This window comes from Brachyhypopomus gauderio, chromosome 7 (assembly GCF_052324685.1).
Source record: "Brachyhypopomus gauderio isolate BG-103 chromosome 7, BGAUD_0.2, whole genome shotgun sequence".
Lineage (NCBI taxonomy): Eukaryota > Metazoa > Chordata > Actinopteri > Gymnotiformes > Hypopomidae > Brachyhypopomus > Brachyhypopomus gauderio.
In genome coordinates this window covers 8,218,607-8,235,835 of record NC_135217.1, presented here as the reverse complement: position 1 = coordinate 8,235,835, position 17,229 = coordinate 8,218,607, and the positions used below count along the sequence as shown (strand labels likewise).

The 17,229-nt window shown below is 43.7% G+C and overlaps 3 protein-coding genes across 6 annotated transcripts; 1 reads left to right on the top strand and 2 right to left on the bottom strand.

Annotated features, from left to right (window-relative positions):
- Positions 1–143: 143 nt before the first annotated feature.
- On the bottom strand, positions 144–2,598 carry surf2 (surfeit 2). Its single transcript, XM_077011418.1, has 6 exons — positions 2,229–2,598; positions 1,927–2,078; positions 1,567–1,670; positions 1,098–1,292; positions 765–895; positions 144–258 (listed from the first exon to the last, which is right to left on the bottom strand). The coding sequence occupies exons 1-6, from the start codon at positions 2,301–2,303 to the stop codon at positions 166–168; spliced, it is 750 nt and encodes a 249-aa protein (XP_076867533.1). The 5' UTR covers positions 2,304–2,598; the 3' UTR covers positions 144–165.
- Positions 2,596–5,118, top strand: bbln (bublin coiled coil protein). 2 transcript variants are annotated; one of them, XM_077011421.1, is made up of 3 exons: positions 2,596–2,614; positions 3,026–3,110; positions 3,597–5,118. In XM_077011421.1, exons 2-3 carry the CDS (start codon positions 3,032–3,034, stop codon positions 3,812–3,814), a joined length of 297 nt encoding a protein of 98 aa, XP_076867536.1. In that variant the 5' UTR covers positions 2,596–2,614; positions 3,026–3,031; the 3' UTR covers positions 3,815–5,118. The 2 variants fall into 2 exon arrangements, with proteins under 2 accessions (XP_076867536.1, XP_076867535.1); XM_077011420.1 differs by lacking the exon at positions 2,596–2,614 and adding an exon at positions 2,724–2,810.
- Positions 5,119–7,223: 2,105 nt separating this feature from the next.
- Positions 7,224–17,061, bottom strand: ciz1a (cdkn1a interacting zinc finger protein 1a). 3 transcript variants are annotated; one of them, XM_077011413.1, is made up of 16 exons: positions 16,907–17,061; positions 16,021–16,246; positions 15,539–15,663; positions 14,911–15,080; positions 14,378–14,471; positions 14,129–14,213; positions 13,798–13,859; positions 12,810–12,886; positions 12,491–12,703; positions 10,352–10,482; positions 10,080–10,173; positions 9,600–9,713; positions 9,123–9,245; positions 8,796–8,874; positions 8,495–8,616; positions 7,224–8,320 (listed from the first exon to the last, which is right to left on the bottom strand). In XM_077011413.1, the coding sequence occupies exons 2-16, from the start codon at positions 16,188–16,190 to the stop codon at positions 7,775–7,777; spliced, it is 2,205 nt and encodes a 734-aa protein (XP_076867528.1). In that variant the 5' UTR covers positions 16,191–16,246; positions 16,907–17,061; the 3' UTR covers positions 7,224–7,774. The 3 variants fall into 3 exon arrangements, with proteins under 3 accessions (XP_076867528.1, XP_076867527.1, XP_076867526.1); XM_077011412.1 differs by having other exon boundaries at positions 12,491–12,706; positions 14,911–15,077; positions 16,907–17,060; XM_077011411.1 differs by having other exon boundaries at positions 12,491–12,706; positions 16,907–17,059.
- Positions 17,062–17,229: the final 168 nt, after the last annotated feature.

Below are 17,229 nucleotides of genomic sequence, written 5' to 3'. Positions count from 1 at the left end.
AAGTAATATTTTGGTTTGAAATACCATTAATCTTTTAACCAATATTAGTGTAGAGCTATAACATTCATAGTATGAAATGGCATCTGAAAATTATTTTTAGTTACATTTTTGTATTTCAAATTAACACTCAAACAAATCGGAAGCAAAGTTCATGTACACATCAGTTTATTTCTTCCCATTTTTTACATTAGAGATGGGCTTAAAGCCTTTTCTTTTTCTGTTTTTCTTCACCTTTTTGGTAAATCCAACAGCCTGGACCTGCAACAGCAGAGTGCAACACTGTCAGAAAGATTTGTTGTTTTTTAATCACTTCTCAGGTTCATCTACATTCATGGCTTCCCTGAAAGTTCTCCTCTGACTAATTACATGCAGACCTCAACGATTACTTGATAAAACATGTAGCCTGCTGTACAGACAATCCCAGTAACATGCTACTGAGATCTCTCTGCCAGCAAACACAGCAGCTCATGGAGTGCTTGTAGCTGTGAAAGTGGAAAGGCTGCAAGACATCATGGGTTCTTCACAATACTTCACAACTGACCTGTCCTTGGCAGATGCAAGGTGAGGGAGGACACCAGAGTAGCTACTGTACTTTATTATTTTATTTTTTTTATGACATTTCTATTTAATCCATTTAAAGAATCCATTCTATTTTAAATGTTTTCAGGAGTATCAGAATCAATAAAGTATTTCTGATTCTGATTGTCCTGAAAATGTTTATATATGAAATAGAAATGTCATTAAAAATAAAAACTGTAGTTGACCTTTTTTCGTTTCTGTGGTTCTTGTTTGTCATCACCAATATCAGAAATCTCCATATCATCCTCATCCGTATGGAAATCATCTTCCTCCATTTCTTCTGCTGCTTCTGACTTTTCAACAGTGAACAGAGAAGCTGTGGACATGACACCGTGTTTTTTGTTAGTTTTTTTTTTTTTTTAAGTAACCTAGACCCATAAATTTAAATAGTTGTGTAAGAGCATTCACTGGTCCAAATAACATCTAACACAACTGCAGCACAGTGGACTAACAGCTCCAGTACATTTTTCAGTTCTTAAGTTGTCTAGAAGTGAATGAATAAAATAGGCAATTCTGACATGGGTAGAGGTCAGACATGCTGTCTCCTGAATCGCTGTCTTCCCCCTCACTGGAGCACGGTGCCCAAAAGCCGCTGTCTTGCTTCGGTTCGCTCTTTTCTCCACTCGTACTCGGCAAGTGATCGTCCTTGGGCCGTCGTCTCTGTTTGAGCGTGGCCGGCACAAACACTACACCTTGTTTCACACACTCCTCATCTGAAATGTGATTGGACGGCATATTGGTTAACCATGACTTATGCTGGGTGATGGTACTGCACAGCTACAGAAGTACATAACCATTATGCTTATAGACAAATCAAATTAACCTAATTAAAACAGAGGTCCAATAATCTCAAATACAATAATATATGGTAAGGTATTAAGACATTAATTAGGCATTACATCCGTTGAATCGAGAATCTTCAAATAACCAGAATCACAAAGTAGGAGGAACCCAAAAACATTAACATTATTACAGCATGGTACTTGCATTGTGCTAGTGCTTTCTTGTATCGCTTCCCAGTGACGTGCCTTAGGACATGCTGGGGCACACGATTGATGTGTCGAAGGGTCAGCTTGCAAAAAAGGCGATTGCTATGGTAAAAGAAGTTTCAATATTACCAGGGTGCGCACACACGGAACTTAAGACCAATCAAACTATATATGCACTCTGAAGGACACTTTTGAAAGCAGTTCACAAGGAGATCTAAGATGAGATGTCATGAGCTGGCTTGGTTTCATTGCATACACATGTACAACTGTTGGACTTCTGATGGCGTTTTTGGAAAACACAAATTGCAATGCATAATCTCTGAAAAAGGTACCGAGGTATCAAAAATACAGAACTTACGGTTCTTTGTTACTTGGGACCAGATGTGGTTCATACTGACTGTAATTGAATTCTGCGCCAGAACACAGTTTCTTGTATTTCTTCCCCGAAGTGAAGTTTTGCAACTCTGCAAGGTTGCAAGGAAACTCATGGCCATTCAGCGTGCATTTAATCTAAAAGCAGAGAACAGAGCTTGTAGTGATGATGAACCACTAAAATAACTATTTGATCATTAAAGCCTTTAGCTGGTGAGCAAAAAATCTTAATATATTTAAAGCCAGGTATCCGCAAATACAGGAAGACAAAAAAATAATTAAAATTACCTTATTGGAATCAGTACGTTCTAGAAAAGGTTGAATCTGAAGAAATGCTTTTAAGTCGGCAGGTAAGTCTTCCATTATTGTTTACTGTGGCTGTAACGTTCACTAACAAACGCTAGATGAGTTTCAAATATTGTTAATTAGTTAGTAAACTGTTAGCTCGAGTCTCACCACGTGGAAAACTGACAGAGATCAAACGACTGTGACAAGCACGACTCTGTTATTTTTTTAGCCTCTATATAAACATAATTTTCATGCGTGAAACAGATAAGTGAGTGTAGCTATATAAGCTGTTAGTGTTGCATGTGGAGGCCATGCACACAGTCCTGCACTTCAACATCAGCGCGAGACACGTCCGTGCGGAAGTGACGACATGGCCTGGCACGCAGGTATAACGCCTGTAAACTACGAGTCTCTCGCCACACATTTAATATTGTCACGAAGTTAAAGATATCCGTGTATTGCTATTATCTACATGTATTATCGTACTTTACGTTTATTTATATGGACTTAGGCCAAACTGTATTTTATTTTGGTACGGCACATAATTGGACAACCCGGACCCCGTCGCACAGTCAGCTGATGGTAAACTGTCAGTGAATGTGGCGAGATTATTAGTTCTCGCGTCTGTCATATTTTATTCTTTCTAGTTAAGAGTTGTAGATATAATTGTTTATTTGCTCATTTGTATAAATATATTATTCGATATCAAATGTAAATCTTTAGGTGTATTTCCGCATCTGTCTCGCGTAGTTTTAATTGGCTGATAACTTATCCTACCTTGGTCTTTTTTTGGTGAGCTGAAAATGTCTGGACCAAACGGAGAGCCCAACATTACAACTAATGATGGGATCATCACCGACGAGGATGACTTCAGTGATGAAGGTGAGGTCACGGAGCCTAACCTAGGCTAGGAAGATCATATGACCTCTAGACTCGATGTGCACACCGACAGTAACTATCTTGCACCCTAAGACCAGTTCCCCGGACGCCCTTGTGTAGCTTAACATCTTTAAAGTGTTCCTTAACATCTATAAAGTGTTTCTTAACATCTATAAGGTGTTTAACCTCTATAAGGTGTTTTAACATCTATAAGGTGTTCCTTAACATCTATAGTGTTTCTTAACATCTATAAGGTGTTCCTTAACATCTATAAGGTGTCTAACATCTATAAAGTGTTTCTTAACATCTATAAGGTGTTTAACATCTATACGGTGTTTATTAACATCTATAAGGTGTTTACCATCTATAAAGTGTTTCTTAACATCTATAAGTTGTTTATTAACATCTATAAGGTGTTTCTTAACATCTAGAAGGTGTTCCTTACCGCCATTCATTCATTCGTAACGTGATAACTATCTCAAACACTAGAATATGCTTCCATCAACTCCATGTTGGACCAGATTAACTCGTGCCTGGACGACCTGGAGGAACGCAACGATGCGCTGAACGGCAAACTGCACGAACTTCTGGAGTCCAACAGACAGGCCCGGCAGGAGTTTCAGGCGCAACTGAATGATAAAGATAAAGATCACAAACAGACGCCTCCGCATTCGTCTGATCAGGATACATCACCGAGGGACGGATGACATGGTGGACAGTGTGTCCCGGACCAGACATGCACACACATCCCGCTCTGCTCCTGTTTTGTACAACTGCATTAACTTGACGTGACCAAGTCCAACATCCTTTTCACCTCATCTCCCTAATGTACAGGCGATGTTGCGTGGTCTTATTTTATTATTATTTAAGTGATGCTCGAGGTGAACATCTTACTCTGTAAAAGTATTTAGCAGTATGTTATCTCGATCATACATGACTTTTCTTATTCTTGTCTTGTGTTGCTTTTAACTGTAATTTTGTATAAATCAATCAAAAACCAGAAAATCATCAAATATTTTATTAGACATTAAAATGACCCAAATGCAGAAAACAAACAGAAAAAAACATGATACTTCCAGGTGCTATAAAACAACACATTTTTATCTATTCCGTTTCTTAGTTGTAGAATAAAAATAGATTATGAAATGTACAATTCCATTCTGGTGTCTTCCGATGACTAATATTTCCATATTGCTGTGGTCCTGGATGTAGGTCTCAAAATTCCACACCATTCCACAGCACATCAATTCCTCTTAATTCTGTTCCTCACTGGTGTTTTTTTTATGATTCTCAATATTTTGCAAACCTGATAACCTCAATGTGTGAGGTTTTTTTTTCTCATTCATTCAACTTCATTTAAGGTGTACGTCTATTATTTGAGGATTTCACTTTGCGCTACAGCCTCAGGTTCGAGTTACAAGTGGCTTTGAGAACCGGCCTGATGAGGCTGTGGTGAGCCTGGCCATGAATCACATCACTTGGGTCAGAAGTTAGCAGTTAGTCATGGTCTGGACTAGACTGTTGATCTCGCAGCAATAAATACCATGTATGGCACTTGACGTTCCATGACTTTAACGAATATATGCACTTGCGTGGTACGGTGACTGACTAAACCGCTTTACAAATGTACACCCCAAATAGTCAATTAGCAATATGAACTGCAACACATGCTCAACTCCACAGCCTATGGTACAAAAGGAACCATGATGTTTACTTTTATCAGGTTTACGAGAAGACATATTTCTGGAGCAATTCTGACTGGACTCCTCTATAATGTATACCAAACTTGCTTCTGAGATCTGCATTTCTGCAGCAGGGCAGTCCTAGCCACATGTATCAACCAGTTAACAAACACCTTCTTACTGCACTCCTGCACATTTTCCAGATCAGACCAGTGTTGCATTGGAAAGAATCTCCAGCAATAACCTTCAACAGGAGGGTTAGTGGCCACTGGTATACGTGTCATGGGTTCAGGGATGCAAAGATCAGCAACATTTCACTATAATTCCTTTCAAAGTACCTTTTTTTTTTTTTTTTTTTGCAAAATACAATATTTCACTGACATTAAATACTCCTTTCACCAAACTACGTTTTCCATCACATGGTTGTTTTTCATGTGATTTTTGCTCTGTCTAAAATGTTGCTGAATACACCCAGTTGCTACATTTGGTATACCTCATAAGTCACATTTTAATGTCATATGACAGGAGCTACCAGTATCTGTATTTCAGAGCTGTTTAGCAATCATGTTTGAGCTTGTCATTCTGGGTACATTTTTAGTGAACAATGTACTCTCACCATGAAAACAAACTTCTGACCGATTCTTTTTTTTTCTTTTTTCCTATGAATGACATTTGGTCTGAGATTTGACAGTCAACATCATGAAAGCCCCCAAATACAAGATGGGCCAATTATATCAAGGACAAGGATCACAGTATCAGTAGGGAATCTACATTGAAAATATGAATCTGTGTCTGGAACCCCAGCTGTAATTTTAAACCATTTCATCCAACCCTCACAAAGTACACTTGCTTTATTATTTACACAGACATCTTCAAGGTGAGTCCGCAGACTGTGTGGTGCAGTAGCCATATATAGTATATCTAATTAGCCAGGCTTAGCACATAGAACATGCTGTTTCAGGTTTTCCAGTGTATATTTTGAGATGCACATAAAAATGATACAAAACAAGAAACGCACAATACTCGAAGATAAATGGGTAGGGGGGATTAAAGTGTCAATCATTCACACAGCTAATGCCACTGAAAATGTAAAAAGATCAGAAAGCTTCTCAAAGACCTTGGTATAAAACTTCACCAATTCAGTGCATCATCACTATACAGCTAGCAAAAAGTCATAAATCTAAGTTTTTATGACCTGAAGTAGTGACATAACCTTTATGCTCCAGCCAAAAAGACCTGACCTCAGATCTGTACGAATGGGCAACCGCTCCCAAGAATTCAGCACTTTAATGATTCAAAATAGAAATAAAAAAACACTAGCACAATGGAACACAGCTGAAGACCTTGATGGGATTTTAATGAACACAGAATTCAAAGTGAGGTATAGTGACGCTGGACTCTCACCATGTGTAGAATCAAAAGGAAATTAAAACTGAAGGACATTTATTTTGTTAAATATGCAGCATCCCTTTAAAATTACTTTACAATCAACCATAGGACATCTCTAGCCTATTCCACCTTCTGCAAGATGCCCAAAACTAACACAATCACTATGACCTGTGGGTCCCATCAACTTTACACATTTTCAGTATACTCTAATATCCAGGGGGTGGGCTTGTGAGTGAGCCAAGGGTCTGGGTCTGGGTCCTGTTTTCTGCATGTTTCCTCATGCCAATGTTAATGCATGACATTTTGCGGGCAGATAACGACTCGACTCCTTGAATTTGTGCTGTTCTACCTGGTTTCAGACCAGAGACAATATCTATTCACTAAACTAAGCAAAATCAATCTCACGAGGAAATTAGCATGAAGAAATTAGTCGGAGGGGTATTCTCCGTCACACCCATCCTTACAATGTGGTGCAGAAACAGAAGTAGTTCATGAAAAACAGCATGGTCATAATCAGACTAACGACAACTGACCACCAAAACCAGGACAAAATGGGCCCAGAGCAATGATCTAGAATCCAGTTAGGCTGCAAATGGATAAAACACTCAAAAAGGATTAAAAAGTATTGAGATCTTTAGACTGTACCCTAAATATTGGTAATTGGAACAGCATGCGTAGAAAAAAATGCTCATTAAAGAGTGCTGGCTTGGTGTGATCCTGCTAACCTGAAGGTCCTGTTTCTTCTTCTCAAGGCCAAACTGCTCTGGTTCAATGTGCCGCCAACTGGCCTCAATAGCAGCCCCGATAAAGGTGGTGGTCACTAACTGAGAACCATGAATGAATCTAAATCCTGGCAGTCAGTCAGTCAGTTGGAGCCTGTGTTCTAAACTAAAGTGAGTTTAAACCTTTAGGAATTATGGGGCAAGCAATAAGTAGTCACCTCCCTTAAGTTTGAGTTCTCTCTTCTCAGCTCAGCAGTCACACAGACCATCTCATCATATGTTAAATAACTTGGGAAAGAGCTGAATGCAACCAAGACCTCAAATTATAAAATAAGAGTGTCCTTTCTCACAGCTCTTTTTCACTTTTTTTTTTTTTTTTTAACAAAACCATCCGTTAAAAACTGTTTAAATAAAATGTTGCTACATTCTATGTCACTACAAGCTTGTGCAGAATCAAGGACCTACACTGAGGAGAAACGTTTGTGCAACATCCTTTGAAAGTCTGAAAGTTACCGTTACAAAACCCACAAGTTGTCTCTACCTTGTCCCACCTTCTTGAATGAAAACTAACAAAAAAAAAAGAAATTAAAGAAAGAAAAAAAAAAACAACAATTACTATGATCTGTGGGTTATGTGGTTTGAAAATTTGGAGCAAACATCTACAAAACTGCAGTGAAAGATCTACTCTCTACCTGGGTTCAGCCTTCTGGCTTTCAGCTCGCTGGGCTGAGAAGGCGCACTGCAGAGCGTGGGTAGTGGAGATCACTCAGGTTCCTTCTCCTTCAGACTAGGTAGCAGCTCAGTCCCATCCCTCCATCCCTCCCTCCCTCCCTCCCTCTGCTTCCTCCCTCCCTTCCCCGCTTCCTCTCAGCCTTTAGCGTCGTCTTCCTCCTCGTCCTCTCTTCTTCGCTGGCGTCCTCCCACGCCCCCGGCCAGTCTTCTCCTCTGGAACGACGCTGGGAATCTCAGTAAAGTCGGGAACGTCGGGAGCGTCCGGAACGTCGGGAGCGTCCGGAACGTCGGGAGCGTCCGGAACGTCGGGAGCGTCCGGAGCGTCCAGAACGTCATCCTCCTCGTCCAGTGGTTCCCCTGCAACCGCCTCTTCCTCTTTGTCCGTGGGCTGGCCGGACGGCTGGAGAAACTGCGGCTGCTGGCTGGCGGAAGGCGGGCCACTGACACTGGTGGTGCTGGAGGTGGAGGCGGCGGTAGTGACAGGGCTTCCCTGATGGGCAGCTTGCTCGGAGGAGCTCACTGGAGCTGGTCTGCTGTTACTGACGCCTGGGTCACTCGAGAGGCTACTGGGGGACTTCTGTGCTGTGACGTCTGCGTCCTCGGTGTCCGGGTGTGTTGTGCCACCGCAGACAGACTCTACAGACGCCTGCAGAGACAAGTCCTCCTGAAGCTTCAAGGTTTTATATCTCTGTAATACACAAACCCATACCACAGGTCTTTATGCAGAAATAAGTGTTGGCATTTAACTAAATAAACTCTCCTATCAAAAACACTCACCAAACAATACAGTTGTATTTATTAGAAATGCCTTGTATGTAAGTGTACAGGCCCGTACACTCACATGAAGCAGGTCTCCCCCTACCTTCAGATTCTGAAAGTGTTGGAGCGTTTTGCAGTGAGAGTTCCGAGCTGACGTCTCAAAGTGATAGAACTGGTTACACAGCCGACACAGAAACCCAGCCACGGGGATTACGAAGCTGGAACCTGGGGGGGGGGGGGGGGGGGGGGGGGGGGGGGGGGGTATTCACTTTTACACCAGTCAGTGGTTTTCACGTCAATTGCAGTGCTCGGCTACAAAGGAATCCTCACGCAGACATACAGCAAACGGCCCAGCTCGCAGGCCGTGAAAGGCATGGAGGAGTTATGAGTTGCGGTATTCTCACCATATATGGTGTCCGAGTCAAACTCCTCGTCCTCCGTCAGGTCCGTCAGCGTGACCTCCATCTGGACGGGCAGGCCCTCCTGCCAGTACGTGAGTCAGTTTTGCTTGGTTATTTAAATGTTTCATTTCATAATCCAGCTCATCAACTTAACCACACCACACGTGTGGTGTGAAACTACATTACCCATAATCCTCACATTATCCCCACTCACTACAGCCTCTTAACAAACCTCTAACCATGGCAGGGGGGTTAACCACATGTCCATTTTTTCCCCATTGAGCTGGAGGAGAGGGATGTTTGAGGGGACAGTGGGCGGAGCTTCCCTACCTGCCCATTCTCTTCCTCTGCTTGCTCCTCCTCCTCGCTGTCCACGCCCTCCCCGTCCACTCCCACAGCAAACATCTCCGAACTCAATTCCTCCAGGTTCTCTTTCCCAGTCTCCTTCCAAACCTGCACCAACAAACAGGACAACCTCATGTCAATGAGTAACAAACTAAACCAAACCAACCAACACAATAAATGCATTAAAAGTCTACAGGCTGCAGTTCAGAATAGGTACAGTTCAACACATGTAGCAACATATGAGCACAAGCAACATATGGAACAGGTACATTCACTAACACACATGCGCGCACACACACACACACAAAAAAAAGACTTATTGCACATGCAATAAACACTAAAATGCTTTAAAAAAATAGCACGATAAAATAAACAGCATATTCTAGCCCAGCAAAGTCAAGAAGTCTGCACCGTGTGCGGGTAGAAGCAGAAAGCTGTGTGCATGTGTGTGTTCCTGAGTACCTGTTCCATGTGATGCTTGTGTTCGTCAGACTGCATGTGATCCATAAACTCTTTAGATGTTCTGAACTGCAGCCTGCAGACAGTGCAGAAGGGGCTGGAGGAACGGCTACAGATCTGGAGAGGGAGAGAGAGAGAGGGAGAGAGAGAGAAACAATAGAGAGGAAGAGGGAGAACAAGGGAGGGAAAGAAGAATAGAAGGGGAGAGAGGAAGAGAGAAAGGAGAGACAAAGAGGACAAAGACATAGGTAGAGAGAGAGACACACACACACACACACAACACATTATCACTTCGTAGGTGTGTAGTGAAGCACATTGTCAGGATCAAAACGGTTTTGATTCTGAGGCCAGGAGTCAACACAGAGAAATGTCAATACTTTGTGTCTGGTTATAGCCTGACTGCTGAGCACTCCTCTGCACTGAAACCACTGCTGTGCTGTGTGTCACTTCTCCATAACTGGTGGCCTGCGGCCCCCACTGCACCTTGTGCTCCTTGGTCTTGCGATGGTCCATCACATTAGAGGTGAAGTGACTCTGGCAGGTGGCACACCATCTCTGCAGCCCGGGTCTCCTCTCCCTGCACGTGAACACACACCACAGCATGAGGGTCTCCACGAGCACAGGGCTTCTCTCCACAACCATGACTTCAAAGGGCTGCGGTCATTTTTGGGGGTTTACTTTCCAAAACAATGGTCAGTTGAGAACATGTTTTATTAAAGGATGTGTTTGTGCTAGTGTGTGTGTGTGTGTGTTACCCGTCTTTGCGTGCTCCCTGCAGGGACTCCTGTACACGCGGCAGTAGTGTGACCAGGCAGGCGTTACTCATGTGCTGAATCTCCATCATCCTCTGCTGGTGGGCCAGGCCATTCATATGGCTCTGAAAATTCTTCATGTGTACAAGCAAGCGAGTGAGAGAGAGAGAGAAAATATATAGAGATTTTGATAAATGATTTAAAATAAAAAATATATTTGTGAATATCTAGTCATGAAATAGAAAATGAGAAAATTAAATCATACTGATTATTTTTCAAGTCTATATAGAGTAACTACATTCAGATATTCAGAGTATGCAGTATGTAAGACTTTTGTTGATATTACCATTATTGTTAGTATTACCATAAAGCTAGTATAACTATTTAATATAGTCGGTAATAATGTGTAACAAGTACATTACTAATGATTGCATACATCAACACTCAATAACAATGCACACTAACACGTAACACCAGAGTTTTATAGTAACGAAGTAGAACTACTTCACTACTGTACTTAAGTACTAAAATGCTGTATCTGTTCTTTACTGGAGTATTATTTTTTTTCTCCTACTTCCACTTTTACTTCACTACATATTTTGCATCAGTTTAACACTTTTACTCCGATACATTTTTTACGTGCTGTATAGTTACTCTTTACAATTATAAACATGTTAGCTGGCGCTGTCACCGGGTCAAGTGATCAGGCTGTTTTATGAAAAAACTGCGCATGCTCCGGTCGCGTCTCGTTTACTCTGCTGCTGCCTTCACTCAACACTTGAGCTTCGTAATCTAGGTTCACTTGACATGTCGCGACTGCCGCAAGGGTCCGCGCGGCAAAAATTACGCAATCGATGTGGCCACGCGCGTGGTCACGAGGTCGTGCGCCTCTCGAAGAAGAAACACATCAATGTAAGTTATAAATATAAGGCACAGAAGACAGAATTAGGTTAGATATCTTAGCTAACTAACCTAATTACGTTCATGATGTGCTGCAGTATTCACGTAACATTAGCTGGCAATCATAAATCATAAAGGTGATGTCACGCAGAGTTGTGTTTTTAGCAACAGTAAGCCGTGTCTCTTTTCGTGCTGACTAATCACGTGCCCATTTTTACAGTGTAGTGTTTTTATAGGGTAAGAGCCTTTATTTGGGGGTAAACGCAGGGCAGTAGCTCACCCTTAGAATCCGACAGATGGATTTTACGTCCAAAATACACCTCGTTTTCTCAGCTAAATTAAGGCGAACTTGTACTTCTGCGTCAAATCTATGACGTAGCAGGACATAGGTTATCTGTTTTTTGTGTACGAAGAGTTAAGCCCAGTTTTTTTTTAAGTTGCTACTTGTTTGTACATACAGAACACTTGTATTTGTGGTCTTCGACATCTTTGATTTGTAAGCATGGATGGAATTTTGATTTCATAGGTGGGGGGACACAAATGTCTTGAGAACTGGGGCACGGGGTTTACCAAATCCGGCTTTTGAAAAAGTGCAGGGGACATGTCGTGTCTCCCCCCCCAATTACGTCCATGTTTGTAAGAACTATTGATAATCAAACTTTGACAGCTTTCTTTAATTCATTCAGTACTTGAGTAATAAATTTTAGAATAATCTTGCAATACTTAAGTACAAAACATGCTGAATACTTAAGTAAAGTTTTTAAAGAACACTTCAACTTCTACTCATGTCAATTTTTTGATGTATGGATCTCTAATACTTTATACAACACTGCGTAACACTATAGCTGTTAGTTACCATGTGTTCTATGGTTGCTATTTGGGATGTTCTCTGCACTCAAGTCTAACCAGCAGCTGCAAGTCTCTCCACAGGAGACGTACGTCCTAACCCAGATACTAAACATGCTGTCCTGACTTATCTGTGTCCAGGGGCCTATGTGTCTGTCACTGTCCTTTGTATTCCAGGTACTCCGCACTCTTCTCACACTGCTGTGATGGGCGTTGGCACTTTGGAGAGCTGTGTAGCGTGTTGCTTTACCGTTATCGTGTTGCGCCACGGACCACAAGAAACGAAGTTTCCCTTCCGGTGTATAACTATGTATCTAAAGGAGCAACATTACAGCGCTACAATGGACCGTGATAGCTGGTTGCTGCTGCCCTAAGGTTAATGGCAGAAGAACAAACCTGCTGGTTATGGCAGGTGATGTTGCAGATGTAGCAGTAGAACTTGTTCGAGGCTTCTCCACCTCCGTCTTTGGCCCCTTCAGCACCGCTGGTACCCGGAGGCGCCACCGCCCCCTCCTTGCCTTCGGCTATGGTCTCCGTGGTGACGTGGTCCGCCTGGGCGGAGCTACTCTGTTGCTCCTCGTCTTTGGTGGAAGGCTCTGGACCTTCCACCTGCTGCAGCGAGACGAGACAAGGTGAGACGAGACAAGGTGAGACGAGACAAGGTGAGACGAGACAAGGTGAGACGAGACTTGGCCAGCCGTCTCCTGGCACTGACCTCGGCCGCACGGCTTTGCTCCAGCGCCTCTGCCGCCTCCGAGCCAGTCACGGTCCCGTCTTCCTCCAGGATGCAGTCTGACGCCAGCAGGTCATGGACACAGCGCAGGGAAATGCTCCGTTACTTTTGCAATCCAATCCCATTTCACCCCATTAGCCCCAACATTTAACCCTATTCCTCCATTTTGTAGGCTCACATATAGGGGCAGGCTGTCCTGGTTCTTTTTGAGAGGGGGGGGGGGTGTTTAGGGTGAACCGTTAGGGTTACATGGCCCTCCAAACAGAGTGCTTTCAGACGAACACTTCACAAGGAGCGCTAGGAGGAAGTTCTCAGAATATCTTATGGATCACCAGCAAGATGGCAGTGAAAGCGACCAAAGAAACACACCAATCCAAGTAGCCCATTATCTCTATTAATAAAGATATACAAATGAGAATTCCATTATTGAAGCTTAGTGTTGTTTCAATGTATTATGGTCCTAGTCTTCATATCAAGCATAACAAATTGCTTGAAAATCGGTGCAGACCGAAAGGGTTGTCTACAAAATGCCGCTAATAGCGAGATAATGATGCAACGTTGTTTCATTAGACAACCAACTGATGTGTGAAACTGAAGTTGTAGATGACAACTGTGGACAACCACAAAAGGATCTAAGGCCACACAAGAGAGATCAGCACATTTGAGAACAGCAAACTGGAAACTGATTCCCAACAGGTAGGATGATGCTTAAAAACAAGGGGAACGGTTAATAAGAAGAAATGATATTGGGCCTTATATTTATATGTATTTTTACATCCATTAGACAGATCATCAAAGTGTCCCCAAGCCTCTGATATTATCCTAAATGTGTCAGGCAGGATCTAAATCCTGCAGAACCCAGGCATGCTGTGGGGGGGGGGGGGGGGGGGGGGGGGGGGGGGGGGGGTGCCTTCCCCTGTGCTGCCGTCCCACGTGTGAGTCAGCGCGTGTGAATCACTTAATCATCTACCTGCGGTGTTGACGTCTCCAGCGGTGCTCAGGGAAGCCTCAGCATCTAATGAATCATCTGGCCTGTGTCACACAGCAGAGTTCAACACTTATTCAAAATCTGTATTCTTCAAGACCTCAAACACTTCCAAGCAAACAAGAACACTTCACTGCTCAAAATAATTCACTGCACTAGTGACGTCGGTAGAACAAATAATAACTCTTGATACATAAACAATGGTGTTGTGTTGGATATACTGCATTATAATAATCAATTTATTTTTTATCTATCGCTGAGAAGGAGGCCGACTTCTTAGGGAGTGGTATAATAGATCCATGAGGTTAAGCTTTACCCGTCGGTCCTGGGTTTCTTCCCAGATGGCTCATCCGTCTGCTGTGAAGACTGGACGCTCACGTCAGCTGCCACGACCGACTCATCTACGACCCAAACAGATGCTGCTGTCAGGACCCCCTGCTCACATACAGTACCGTCCCCGCATGTAAAGCACCGCGTGCTCACAGGTCTCGAGGGGCAACAGACACGCAGTGTACAGGGTGAAGAGATTCGGGGGGGAGGGGGAGGCGGGGCTTAAGATACATACCTCTGCTACTGCTCGGCCCCGATTGGCTGTCCGGCCCACCTGCAGGCCTATGCTCATTTTCCCGCTTCCTGTCTGGATGTCGTGACTGGAAGTCCTGTGTGCACACAGCTAATCCTGTCACTGCGTGTAGCATTAATTACAGCGCCAGGCGACAGATAACGAGGCACTTCAGGAGGCGCCCATAAACAACATAAGTGGTTATGATTTTGCTTACATATTCATGTTTGAACAAATGTGAAGGTGCTTATTACTAATGTATAACTAACACAGGCAGCCTAATGGTGCACTAAGCCTTCCCTGTCAGTGCACTCAAAGGTAAACCATTAATTAGGACCAGTAATGCTACTACCAGATAAATCAACATGGCCTAGAACAATCCCATGGTACATTTTCCCTTTTCTGTACCAAGCATGCGAATGAAGCATCTACTACCGTTACTGTAAATACATAACCAGCATGCTCTGAAGACTACAACACCCCCCCTGCCCTGGGCCAGCTGGCCTGCTCTGAGAAAGGAACGACAGCAGTCTTACGTTGTTGAAATAGCGAGCGTGTGGATGGAAGTGTCGCGGTGGGAACCCCATGTGTGGGGTCTTAATGGCCACCCCGAGCGGAACAGGGCCCAAGATGGAGGACCTCGACCCAGCGGCAAAAAACTGCTGGAACTGCTGTCCACCCATGGCAAAGCTCCTCATGTTTCCTGCTAGGGAAAAGCAGGTGAAAATTTAATAGAGATGTAAATAAAGATTGGCCCTGATCAGTCACTTTTGGCATCAGGTCATTTGCAGATCACATTTGATAGACAAACAAAAATTTCGGAATATCCTTTAATCTCAACATTGTTTAAATTACGTTGGTCTGGTTTTTGGTTTTATGCAATGTGTAAGATCATTGTAGGACTTCTCGCTCACACAGAGCAATACACCCAGGTTGAAGGCCACGATAGTTACAATAACAGGAAATAGTAAAATGAATTTAATCCTCTGGCTGGACAAAGAACTAATATTTTTTTTAACAAACTGCAGTTTGCCATCATTGCAAGGAGACCTGACAAATGGCATATCTGATCATCATCATATCTCCCCCCCCCCCCCCCCCCCCAACCAGACAGAACTTGATGACTACATAAAGAAAGCCATGGCAGACCTGGACTTGGTTTACCTTGCATCTGTTGCATGAGCAAGGCTCCTTGCAGCATGGGGTTGGGGGCGATGATGGTCTGAGTGGCCGAGCAGAGGTTGACCATGCGGGCAGGTGGAGGGGCAGGGGCGGGCACTGCCATGGGGCTGCTCACCACAGCCACGCAGGGGAGAACACAACCCACATATCACACACACTGACAACCTGGCATCCACTAAGAAGCAGGCACACTTATTCAAACATACATATAACCACGTAATTGACACAAAGCACCACTATTCACTAATGTTGTAATAAGATTTAGCAATCTGGCACACATCAGGGTTTATCAGACCCAAAATAATAATAATTTGGTAATTAATGTGTTCTCCATAGAGATAATTACACCGAATACTTAAGCAGGACATGTTTACAGTGCAGTTATCTACACAGCTGTGTGAATGTGTACACACGGAGCATGTAACCGGGCCCAACGACTCCTCGAGCTCTCGTTAGCGCCTTACCGGCCGCCTCCGTGGTGATGCGGGATATGATGGGCCGGTGGAGGTTGGGGCGGCGGCGGCGGAGGAGGAGGCGGTGGAGGTGGCGCCTGCTGCTGCAGGAGCTGCTGGAGCTGCCGGAGGTGTTGGTGGAACTGCTGCTGCTGCTGGTGGTGGTGATGTGGGTTGAACATCCCGGCGTGTCGTTACTGCCCGCGATACCGTGGTGACAATCGGGCAAAGAGGACTCCTAAACACACACAACCCCTTACATAAGCGTGTTAACTAGCGAGTTAGCAAGACCGGCCGTTGTAACGGCTTGGTTGATATGGGCATTTTAACTCGCCAGCTAGATTTGTGTTAAACGGTTGGGCTACACACAGCTAAACACTAGTGACAGAGAACAGGAATGCGTGATCAGAAACATGTACAGCAGTAACACAGCCAGCGCGCTCGCGCTTCAACTTAGCAGGGAAGCTAAGCGAAAATTAGCCACGCTATGCTAGCTAAGGTGATGTTAAAATATGGAGTTTCCGTGTTTTATAGTAACTGTAGGACGGGTAATGACTAATGTTAAACGACAGACCGCATCCTCGATGCTTAACTGGGGCTAAAAGTGACAAAACGTCGTTTCATCTCGCTAGCGTTAGCCGGCCGGCTAACGCTAACCCCTCCGGTGTCTCGCGCTTAGCGGCTCGCGCTTGTCGGGCGGCTCGCGCGCCTTTTGTGGCCATTACGTGTCGTCACGTCGCGAGCGAGCTAGCCGCGTTGCTAACCAGCTAACAACAACATTCGCTAATCTCCGTTCTTTCGTTTTCCATCCTAAAAATTAACTCTGCGACTCGGCTAAAAAAACGTATAACTCGGGAGGAAAAAAATATAAAAATGCTTTTCATATAATGTAACCTACTTTCCAACTTTGTGGACTGGTTGAAAATAAGGGCTCTTTGAGTCGAGACGGAACTGAAAGACGTTGGGCGACTGCCTGTTGAAACTTCCCTGCTATTCTCCACCGTCTACATAATGGACGCGTCCGCTATGCTATGCTAGCTAACGTACCGGTATTTATATTGGCGGCTAGCTAACAGACCGACTGGGCTAAGTAGCTAGCGTCTTTATGAACGTAAATGCCCGAATGTTTCAGGTAATTGTGTCGCCCTCTACCTGTCTGGATGACAAAATGCAGAATGAAAACGATTCATGTCGTATTTCGGTGGAATAAAATAATTTAAA

Coding starts and splice junctions, on each gene's coding strand:
- bbln (XM_077011420.1), top strand. CDS start 2,730: ATGGACTTAGGCCAAACTGTATTTTATTTTGGTACGGCACATAATTGG. Junction 2,811..3,025: donor CGTCGCACAGTCAGCTGATG/GTAAACTGTCAG, acceptor TTTTTTGGTGAG/CTGAAAATGTCTGGACCAAA. Junction 3,111..3,596: donor GGATGACTTCAGTGATGAAG/GTGAGGTCACGG, acceptor CTCAAACACTAG/AATATGCTTCCATCAACTCC.
- ciz1a (XM_077011411.1), bottom strand. CDS start 16,190: ATGTTCAACCCACATCACCACCACCAGCAGCAGCAGCAGTTCCACCAA. Junction 14,214..14,377: donor GGGGCCGAGCAGTAGCAGAG/GTATGTATCTTA, acceptor TTTGGGTCGTAG/ATGAGTCGGTCGTGGCAGCT. Junction 8,617..8,795: donor TGACTCGGACACCATATATG/GTGAGAATACCG, acceptor CCCCCCCCCCAG/GTTCCAGCTTCGTAATCCCC.
- surf2 (XM_077011418.1), bottom strand. CDS start 2,303: ATGGAAGACTTACCTGCCGACTTAAAAGCATTTCTTCAGATTCAACCT. Junction 896..1,097: donor CATGTCTGACCTCTACCCAT/GTCAGAATTGCC, acceptor TCATGTCCACAG/CTTCTCTGTTCACTGTTGAA. Junction 259..764: donor AACCACAGAAACGAAAAAAG/GTCAACTACAGT, acceptor CTGCTGTTGCAG/GTCCAGGCTGTTGGATTTAC.